The 11359-nt window shown below is 36.4% G+C and overlaps 1 protein-coding gene across 1 annotated transcript in view; it reads right to left on the bottom strand.

Annotated features, from left to right (window-relative positions):
- Positions 1-5729: 5729 nt before the first annotated feature.
- The window catches only part of apbb1ip (amyloid beta (A4) precursor protein-binding, family B, member 1 interacting protein), a 30863-nt gene continuing 25233 nt past the window's right edge, over positions 5730-11359 (bottom strand). Inside the window, exons 11-14 of the mRNA XM_022208036.2 lie at positions 8958-9056; positions 8745-8868; positions 8558-8619; positions 5730-6774 (exon numbers count right to left, since the gene is read on the bottom strand). Coding sequence (XP_022063728.2) covers positions 6142-6774; positions 8558-8619; positions 8745-8868; positions 8958-9056 — 918 coding nt within the window. The 3' untranslated portion in view covers positions 5730-6141. The remainder of the gene's footprint in view (positions 6775-8557; positions 8620-8744; positions 8869-8957; positions 9057-11359) is intronic.

The following is an 11359-nucleotide window of genomic DNA, read 5'->3' as shown; positions in this document are numbered from 1 at the left end:
TCATAGTTTAGTATGTTGTTCAAAAACGGACAAAAAAATGTCATATTTTAGAATGTCTTGCGAAAATGGACAAAAAACGTCATAGTTTAGTATGTCGTCCAAAAATGGACAAAAACGTCATAGTTTAAAATGTCGTCCGAAAATGGACAAAAACCGTCATAGTTTAGTATGTTGTCCAAAAATGGACAAAAAACGTCATATTTTAGAATGTCTTGTGAAAATGGATAAAAATGGTCATAGTTTAGTATGTCGTCCGAAATAGGACAAAAACCGTCATAGTTTAGTATGTCATCCGAAAATGGGCAAAAAATGTCATAGTTTAGTATGTCGTCCAAAAATGGACAAAAAACGTCATAGTTTAAAATGTCGTCCGAAAATGGACAAAAACCGTCATAGTTTAGTATGTTGTCCAAAAATGGACAAAAAACGTCATATTTTAGAATGTCTTGTGAAAATGGATAAAAATGGTCATAGTTTAGTATGTCGTCCGAAATAGGACAAAAACCGTCATAGTTTAGTATGTCGTCCGAAAATGGGCAAAAAATGTCATAGTTTAGTATGTCGTCCAAAAATGGACAAAAAACGTCATAGTTAAGTATGTCGTTCGAAAACGGACAAAAAACGTCATAGTTTAGTATGTCGTTCGAAAGTGGACAAAAAACATCTTAGTTTAGTATGTCGTCTGAAATGGAAAAAAAGGTCATATTTTAGTATTCCGTCCAAAATAGCACAAAAACTTCATAGTTTAGTATGTTGTTCAAAAACGGACAAAAAAATGTCATATTTTAGAATGTCTTGCGAAAATGGACAAAAAACGTCATAGTTTAGTATGTCGTCCAAAAATGGACAAAAAACGTCATAGTTTAAAATGTCGTCCGAAAATGGACAAAAACCGTCATAGTTTAGTATGTTGTCCAAAAATGGACAAAAAACGTCATATTTTAGAATGTCTTGTGAAAATGGATAAAAATGGTCATAGTTTAGTATGTCGTCCGAAATAGGACAAAAACCGTCATAGTTTAGTATGTCGTCCGAAAATGGGCAAAAAATGTCATAGTTTAGTATGTCGTCCAAAAATGGACAAAAAACGTCATAGTTTAAAATGTCGTCCGAAAATGGACAAAAACCGTCATAGTTTAGTATGTTGTCCAAAAATGGACAAAAAACGTCATATTTTAGAATGTCTTGTGAAAATGGATAAAAATGGTCATAGTTTAGTATGTCGTCCGAAATAGGACAAAAACCGTCATAGTTTAGTATGTCGTCCGAAAATGGGCAAAAAATGTCATAGTTTAGTATGTCGTCCAAAATGGACAAAAAAACGTCATAGTTAAGTATGTCGTTCGAAAACGGACAAAAAAACGTCATAGTTTAGTATGTCGTTCGAAAGTGGACAAAAAACATCTTAGTTTAGTATGTCGTCTGAAATGGAAAAAAAGGTCATATTTTAGTATTCCGTCCAAAATAGCACAAAAACTTCATAGTTTAGTATGTTGTTCAAAAACGGACAAAAAAATGTCATATTTTAGAATGTCTTGCGAAAATGGACAAAAAACGTCATAGTTTAGTATGTCGTCCAAAAATGGACAAAAAACGTCATAGTTTAAAATGTCGTCCGAAAATGGACAAAAACCGTCATAGTTTAGTATGTTGTCCAAAAATGGACAAAAAACGTCATATTTTAGAATGTCTTGTGAAAATGGATAAAAATGGTCATAGTTTAGTATGTCGTCCGAAATAGGACAAAAACCGTCATAGTTTAGTATGTCGTCCGAAAATGGGCAAAAAATGTCATAGTTTAGTATGTCGTCCAAAAATGGACAAAAAACGTCATAGTTTAAAATGTCGTCCGAAAATGGACAAAAACCGTCATAGTTTAGTATGTTGTCCAAAAATGGACAAAAAACGTCATATTTTAGAATGTCTTGTGAAAATGGATAAAAATGGTCATAGTTTAGTATGTCGTCCGAAATAGGACAAAAACCGTCATAGTTTAGTATGTCGTCCGAAAATGGGCAAAAAATGTCATAGTTTAGTATGTCGTCCAAAAATGGACAAAAAACGTCATAGTTAAGTATGTCGTTCGAAAACGGACAAAAAACGTCATAGTTTAGTATGTCGTTCGAAAGTGGTCAAAAAACATCTTAGTTTAGTATGTCGTCTGAAATGGAAAAAAAGGTCATATTTTAGTATTCCGTCCAAAATAGCACAAAAACTTCATAGTTTAGTATGTTGTTCAAAAACGGACAAAAAAATGTCATATTTTAGAATGTCTTGCGAAAATGGACAAAAAACGTCATAGTTTAGTATGTCGTCCAAAAATGGACAAAAAACGTCATAGTTTAAAATGTCGTCCGAAAATGGACAAAAACCGTCATAGTTTAGTATGTTGTCCAAAAATGGACAAAAAACGTCATATTTTAGAATGTCTTGTGAAAATGGATAAAAATGGTCATAGTTTAGTATGTCGTCCGAAATAGGACAAAAACCGTCATAGTTTAGTATGTCGTCCGAAAATGGGCAAAAATGTCATAGTTTAGTATGTCGTCCAAAAATGGACAAAAAACGTCATAGTTAAGTATGTCGTTCGAAAACGGACAAAAAACGTCATAGTTTAGTATGTCGTTCGAAAGTGGACAAAAAACATCTTAGTTTAGTATGTCGTCTGAAATGGAAAAAAAGGTCATATTTTAGTATTCCGTCCAAAATAGCACAAAAACTTCATAGTTTAGTATGTGTTCAAAAACGGACAAAAAAATGTCATATTTTAGAATGTCTTGCGAAAATGGACAAAAAACGTCATAGTTTAGTATGTCGTCCAAAAATGGACAAAAAACGTCATAGTTTAAAATGTCGTCCGAAAATGGACAAAAACCGTCATAGTTTAGTATGTTGTCCAAAAATGGACAAAAAACGTCATATTTTAGAATGTCTTGTGAAAATGGATAAAAATGGTCATAGTTTAGTATGTCGTCCGAAATAGGACAAAAACCGTCATAGTTTAGTATGTCGTCCAAAAATGGGCAAAAAATGTCATAGTTTAGTATGCCGTTCAAAAATGGAAAAAAACGTCATAGTTTAGTATGTCATTCGAAAATGGACAAAAAATGTCATAGTTTAGAATGTCTTCCGAAAATGGACAAAAAACGTCATAGTTTAGCATGTCGTCCGAAATAGGACAAAAACGTCATAGTTTAGCATGTCGTCCGAAATAGGACAAAAACGTTAAATTGTCATCGGAAAATGGAAAAAAATGGAAAAAAATATCATAGTTTAGTATGTCATCCGAAAATGGACAAAAAACGTCATAGTTTAGAATGTCGTCCAAAAATGGACAAAAACCATCAAATTTCAGAATGTCTTCCGAAAATGTACAAAAACGTCATAATTTAGCATGTCGTCCGAAAATAGACAAAAAACGTCATAGTTTAATATGTCGTTCGAAAATGCTCAATAAATGTCATAGTTTAGTATGTCATTCAAAAATGGAAAAAAAAAACGTCATAATTTACTATGTCGTCCGAAAATGGACAAAAAACCTCACAGTTTAGAATGTCTTCCGAAAATGGACTAAAAAGGTCATAGTTTAGTATGTCGTCCGAAATAGCACAAAAATGTCATATTGTCATCGGAAAATGGAAAAAAATGGAAAAAAAACGTCATAGTTTAGTATGTCATCCGAAAATGGACAATAGACTTCATTGTTCAGTATGTTGTCTGAACATGGACAAAAAACGTCATAGTTTAGAATGTCGTCCGAATATTGACAAAAACGTCATAGTTTAGTATGTCGCCCGAAATGGACAAAAAACGTCATACTTTAGAATGTCTTCCAAAAGTGGACAAAAATGTCATAGTTTAGTATGTCGTCCGAAAATGGACAAAAATATCATAGTTTAGAATGTCTTCCGAAAATGTTCAAAAAACGTCCATTTTCGTCTGAAAATGGACAAAAGCATTATAGTTTAGTATGTCGTTCGAAAATGGACAAAAAAACATCATAGTTTAGTATGCCGTCCAAAAATGGACAAAAAATGTCATAGCTTAGTGTGTCGTCCAAAATTGCACAAAAACGTCACAGTTTAGTATGCCGTCCAAAATGTCACAGTTTAGTATGTCGTCCAAAATGGGGTAAAAACGTCGTAGTTTAGTATCGCGACCTCACATTTTTCAGTACCAAGGACACGCCATGACAAAAAGAGACAACGAATGAAGTGTGTTAAATATTCCAAAAGATATCAGTGTGTGACTTGGTGTTGCATAGGATTAAACTGCTTTTTGTCTATTTAAATTTATTATTACGGAGTTAACCAACATATAAATTTAAATGTGTATTCAGAGGTTTATTTTGGTGGTGTTTCTCTCATGATTTTGATTATTTTTTTGTGTTTTCTGTTAGATGTGGGTTCTTCATGACCTGTCCTCACACAAGTTTTTCTCTGATTGGCTCAACATGTACCTGCTCTGGCTCAGTCGATGAGAGAAAACATTTTTTTAATGTACAAGTCAACTTAGCAAGTCAAGTTTCTCTGTCAAAATTCTTGGTACGAGCCATTTGTGTCTCATATGGATGTTTTGGTAATGTAAAAATCTTTTTCCATTCAGACAGCAGAATGGTACTGATTTGGATCATCAACAAAGGATGAAAAGTAAGTCAGTACATCAAAGAGCTTAATATTTAGATGGTGAGAGAAACATCAAAATCTTCTCCTGATTGCTTAAATATATCTCAAGATATGTGCTGAGGAACTGGATGGCGGATTCTGCAATAAGGAAAGCTGAGAGGATCGATTTTTCAGGGGTAAATAACTTCAACTGTAAGTTGTTTGTTTGTTGGAAATAATTTGCTGTGCTGTAATTTGTTTGTCCATCACTAGGTGGAGCTGCTGCACCACATCCTGTCATCTCCCTTTGTTACACAAGAGACTGCAGAGGAGGCAGGCTGTGCAGCAAGACCTCCACAGTGGGCCACGAGGTTAAAGGTCAGCTGTTCTTCATGAGAGACACCTGGATATACAAAGACACTCAAATGCAATAAGACTGAGGCTTCCCTGCTGCACGTTTTGGTAAATTCTGCCTTGTTTTTGTGTTATAGTTGGTTCACAAGGTCAAAGTTGTGGCTGTTTATTTTTTTCCCCCCTGAAAGAGCAGCTACTGTGTAGATCTGGTGATAAATATAAAAATGATATCAAAAGAATGAAGCTTTAACTGTGGCAGGTATGTTGTGCTGTTTCTGCACTGATCATCCACAGCCTTAAAACCACTGACAGGGGAAGAGAATTACAAAGATAAAGCAATGTTCTACTGGTAAACCTGGACTCCTGGCATTTTTGTGGATGTTATTTTGATTCATCCCACCTACCCAGACATTGCTGCAGATCAAGCACACCCCAAATGAAGGAAACACTTCCAGACAGGGGTTTAGATATTGTGGCTGATTGGTGGAGATTTAGATTTTATCTAATTTTTTTGGAATTATATTTTTTAATTATGAAATTTATTACAGAATGAGTATATTCCTGTGAGGTAGATGTAATAAAATCCCAGTTTTCTTCATGTAGTTGCATTTTTTTCTTTTGCTAAACAAATAAATGAAGAACTCTGTCGTATACCATGTGTTTTTCCAACAACCAATAGCAACAGATTGTACTCAACAACTGTGTTTATTCAATCCAATGTGGAATAATGTCCAGGCCATGCATTTCTTAAGCCACCAAGATTTTAAAGGGTATATTTAGGAGGTTTTATTTGGGTAACAGTCATCTGAAAATTAACTGGGTACACTGTATATTCCCTGGACACTGTGAGAATGTGTTTTTACAGTATTTACAGCCCATCATCCATGCAAACATATATACAATCTTATAAAAGTGTCTCTTGGAAGTATGACGACAGCTTTTTGATTTTAATGTCATAAAAAATAACTGTTTACAAATATTGCATCTTACAGCAAATTGTGACACCAGTTTCCAAACTCTGTAAAAAAGAGGTATAACATTTTCTTTAAAAGGTAACTTTTTGGTCTTTTGCTTCGTAAACTGTGAATACATTGATGAGTATCTTTAAAGACACATTTGCTTTTTCTTACAGAAAAGCAGATGAAGTTCGTACTATATTTATAATCCACAAATTGATGATTGATTAATGATCCGAACTCTTCTTCTTCATGGCGAGCATCAGTTCTGACATGAAGTCTCCACCTCCTCCTCCACCTCCTCCTCCGTGCAGCGGTGGTGTAGTCCTCTTTGGTGGGGCAGGAGGAACCTTCTTCAGGGACCCTGCGGGCCGCACAGCTACTCGTGGAACAGCAGCAGGGGCGGCAGGTGGTGGAGGAGGTGGTGGAGGTGGTGGGGGTGCCCCAGCTCCTGTGAACACCGGCTGAGATGGAGGTGGTGGAGGTAAAGACACTGGATCTGGTGGTGGAGGAGGAAGGCCCATGCCCCCGAAACTAGCCGGTGAAGGTGGTAGAGAGTTCACCATCGATGGCGGAGGAGGTGGGAGTGAACCGAAGCCGGCGGCTGGAGGAGGAGGTGGAAGGAAGTCCGGTGGAGCCTCAGAGGCGTCGTCGATGGGTGGAGGCGGCGGTGGAGGGGGGAGGTTGTCCATCGCAAGTGGAGGTGGAGGGAAATTGGTCGGCAGGTGTTTCTGTGGGCCAGCAGGTTTCAAGGCACTCTTTGCAGCCAAAGGAGGCATTGGAGGAGGAAGGATGGGGTCCGGAGGAGGAGGAGGAAGGATTTCACCCAGCGGTGGAGGTGGAGGTGGAGGAGGGAAGTCCTGCGAGATAGAACAAAATATAAAGACCCAGGTCTCAGGGAATTATGGGAAATATACGATCCACACTGAGGCTACAAGTCAGAATATTTTGGTTTCTCTTGCTTCAGTGTTGTCCCTTTTAAGAACCTCAAAGTTACTTAAGCATAAAATTAAATTCTGGGGGAATTTATCAAGCAAAACTGGCACGTTTACTGGTTACAGCTTCTAAAGAGTAATAAATTTTGCTAACACTTCATATTACGTTTCTCATCATTATTTATTTACTATGTTGTACAAAATTTGTAAAAAAAAAAAAAAAAGTCAGTTCAGCATATTGGTCAAAATGTCACTGAAGAGTCATAGATTAGTATGTGGTCCAAAATTGGACAAAAAAACGTCACAGTTTAGTATGTCGTCCAAAATGGAATGACAAAATGGAAGGTCGTTCGAAAATGGAAAAAAACATGTCATAGCTTAGTATGTGGACGGAAAATGCACAAAAAACGTAATTTTTTTGCCTGAAAATGGACAAAAAACGTCATAGTTTAGTATGTCGTCCAAAAATGGACAAAAAAACATCATAGTTTAGTATGTCCTCCGAAAATGAACATAAAACGTCCTTTTTTGTCCGAAAATGGACTAAAATGTCAGTTTAGTATGTCGTCCAAAAATGGAGAAAAAACGTCATAGTTTAGCATGTTGTCCAAAAATGGAAAAAAAATCATAGTTTAGAATTTCGTCTGAAAATGGACAAAAACGTCATAGTTTAGTATGTCGCTCGAAAATGGACAAAAAACATCATAGTTTAGTATGTCGTCCGAAATAGAAAAAAATGTCATATTTTAGTATTCCGTCCAAAATAGCACAAAAACGTCATAGTTTAGTATGTCGTCTGAAAATGGACAAAAACCGTCATCGTTTAGTATGTTGTTCGAAAATGGACAAAGAACGTCATAGTTTAGTATGTCATCAGAAAATGGACAAAAAACGTCATAGTTTAGTATGTGGTTCGAAAATTGACAAAAAACGTCACAGTTTAGTATGTCGTCCAAATGGACAAAAAACGTCGTAATTTACTATGTCGTCCAAAAATGGAAAAAAAGTTCAAAATTTAGTATGTCGTCCGAAATAGCACAAAAACGTCATAGTTTAGTATACCGCCTGAAAATTGACAAAAAACGTCATAATTTAGTCTGTCGTTCGAAAATGGACAAAAAAAACGTCATAGTTTAGTATGTCATCCAAAAATGGACAAAAAACGTCATAGTTTCGAATGTCGTCCAAAAATGGATAAAAACCTCATAGTTTAGCATGTCGTCCAAAAATGGACAAAAAACGTCATATTTTAGTATGTCGTCCGAAAATGGACAAAAAACGTCATAGTTTAGTATGTCATCCAAAAATGGACAAAAAACGTCATAGTTTCGAATGTCGTCCAAAAATGGATAAAAACCTCATAGTTTAGCATGTCGTCCAAAAATGGACAAAAAACATCATATTTTAGTATGTCGTCCGAAAATGGACAAAAAACGTCATAGTTTAGTATGTCGTCCAAATATGGACAAAAACATCATAGTTTAGTATGTCATCCAAAAATGGACAAAAAAAGGTCATAGTTTAGTATGTCGTCCAATGTGGCACAAAAACGTCATAGTTTTATGACGTTTCTGTTCCATTTTTCACAACATCAATGACAATGCTGATCATTGTCTTTACAAAACAGTCTTAGAAACGGTGAGAAGAGTTTATTACAGACTAAGCAACCACATAATCTCAGCTGCATCCCTAATAAAGAGTTGCTTACCTGGGGAACAGGCCCTGGTTGGGGTTTGGGAGCATGACCATTGGCCTGGCTTGGAGATTTTGCTAGAAAAAGTAGAGAAGAAGCAACAGTGAACTTTCTGTACAATCGTTTGTACTAACATGAGCACATCTGAGTTGTTTCAAATCAATGAAACACTCAGTTAAGGGCAGATTGCGAGTCGTGCTACCTTTGATGGTGGGTGAAGGTGTTGATGGATTGGAGCTCGATGGAGTGCTGCGGTTCGTCCACACAGCACTCACAGCAGCCTTCTTCTCTGCTGTTTTAAAGTTCTCATACAGCGACACGCCGTACTGGAAGTACAAGAAACAAACAACAGAGCCTCAGTTTAAGGTTTCTGGTTTAGCGGAGGTTACTTTTTATTGTTGAAAGCAGAATTTACCTTCGCAATCCGTATCCCGGTCACCCAAAGATTCATGCTCCAAGCGTCATCACAGCACAAGTACTTGATGTACTGAGACTCTTTCTGGATCTGAGGATGCTGCAGAGACAAATCCAAATATAATGGTTAGAAAAGAGAAGTAAAAAAAAGTATTTTTGCTATTTTAAACAGCAGATATTAAAGATTTGATAACCAATTACTCATTAAAGGCATTTTTTCTATCTAGAGTTTCTAATTTATACTTTAGATTTACTGCTTTTTGGTAGTCTTATACAGTAGTAAACTGAACGTCTGTTGGTTGAAAGAAATTACTACTATTACCACGAATCAACTAATGTCATTGAAGGAATAATTTATCATGAAAATAATCATAAATTACCAACCCTAAACAGGTTTTACGGCTGTCACTGCATGATTATCATGATCAAATGAAATCCTATCAACAATATTATCGCAAGATCTCAGAATCTATCAAGTCAATTCATCTTTAACTTTTATTGTGCATTTTCTCTCTTTTTTTGACAAGTGAATTTCACTGAAAATACAAGGTGGACGGAGACTCTGTAACAGCTTGTATGTTGCTTCTATGTTGGAGCATCAACCAGATACTTATGTGTGCTGCATTATTGACAATATATGGTCATATTTGTATCAGTAGCTTGATATCAATCCTTCATTTTTTAAATATAATGGTTACTGTCAATACGTGTACAGTATACTGCAACAGCCTGAATTACGGAGGAGTATTTGTTGTGTTGGACATATAGATGAGTAAAAATATTTAATTTTGAACTCAGGAGATGTATTTTTAGTTTACATATTAACCCATTCCCCACATTTCTGTAGATCATTTCACTTTAATCATAAAAGTCCTTTATATGTGTCAATAAACTTGCATTGATCTGATTTTTGGGACAAAAACACATTAAATATAGTGTACTGTGATGTCCTTGTTGACCATTTTGTTTGTGCATTAGTATGTTCACTGAAAGCTAAAATCTCTCTAATTTGCATGATTTGCAGTTTAACATTAGGCATTTTTGTATCTTAAGACTATCACAGAGAACCACAAGGGGGCAGAGTGAGTCTAGAAGCAGAAAGTTAAGTAGCAACAGCAATTAAATGGCATTTGTACACTGGCCAGATGCTTTATTGGGTACTCCTGTCAAACTGAATGCAATCCAATCTTATTTGACAAAGTTTTCAAACATCTTTTGTTGATCGTTGTTCTCAAAAAGGTGATAATTCCACTTTATTCTAGATGTCATAGTGTGTGCTGGTGGTGCACTGAACTGCATTAAAGGCTTGGACGAAATATTATTGTGTTGGAGCATTTTTTTGGAGTTCCTCGAGGAAAAAGAACAAAAACCAAAGATCTAACCACAGTCTGACCTCACATGCATCTCTGGCATAATATGAAACTAATGACATGATTGGTGCTCGGATTGTTTTTGCCTTTGCTTTCATGTCTCACCATGAGAATATTTGCTGAACAACGCAAACGGCGACATTAATCCTCCAGTCGGTTGTTTCCCCTCCGAAGAGGAAGCTGGATTTCCCCTGTAATGACGGGATATCAGCTAAACTAGCCACGGTTATATATAATGGGGACGGTATTTATGACCACCCCTGGCAGCTCTTCTGAATATTTAACAGCAGAATGATGAGGCTTAAATTGTTTTTGCTGTCGTCCTTGAATTGCTGCAGTTTGGGGCAGCTCGTAAACATCGCCCCACCAATCTGTCAAAACACACCCTAATTTAACACTAAGGCGGCTGAAATCGGCATCACTTATCGTTGTATAAACTTCATATCAAGTGAAGAAGCTTTTGCCAACTTTTCTTGTATTTTTCTCGATAACAACAGACAAGAATCCAGGGCTATGTCCATTTTCGTTCACCCTTGCAGAAGCTCCTTATTCCCTTCGACTCAAGCCTTGAGGATTCTGTCTTGTACCTGAAGGCAATTCAGTTCCTTTGCTTCTCTAAGCTCTTTTTTGCTCTGCTCCTCAACATCTACTCTAATGGTCTCTGCTGATTCGAGTGTTTCCTGGATGAGATAGGGGAAAAGAGAAAGAAAGCAGACTTTCACATCCCTTTAAGACTGACCACCAGCCCATCTAATTCTTGCTTTTCTTTCTCGTCAGCGTTTCTTGGCCTTAAATGAGTACTGTAAGTACCTCACCTCGCTGCTGCTCTCCTCAGTTCAAAAGTGGTCTTTTAATTAAAAGCCCGGTTGTACTTTTTTGCAGTAATGAAATATCAGGTGGTGCTTTTTAAAAAGCCATTCTGTTCATTATCTTTCTCACTACTTTGGGCTAAATCGGTTGAAGCAGTCTCCTTTCACTTCTTCAAATTCAACTATTTATTGCATTTCAGATTTCCAGTAAAGCAAACCACTTT

The sequence above is a fragment of the Acanthochromis polyacanthus genome, chromosome 20 (assembly GCF_021347895.1).
Source record: "Acanthochromis polyacanthus isolate Apoly-LR-REF ecotype Palm Island chromosome 20, KAUST_Apoly_ChrSc, whole genome shotgun sequence".
Taxonomy (NCBI): domain Eukaryota; kingdom Metazoa; phylum Chordata; class Actinopteri; family Pomacentridae; genus Acanthochromis; species Acanthochromis polyacanthus.
This window is presented reverse-complemented; position numbering and strand designations above follow the sequence as displayed.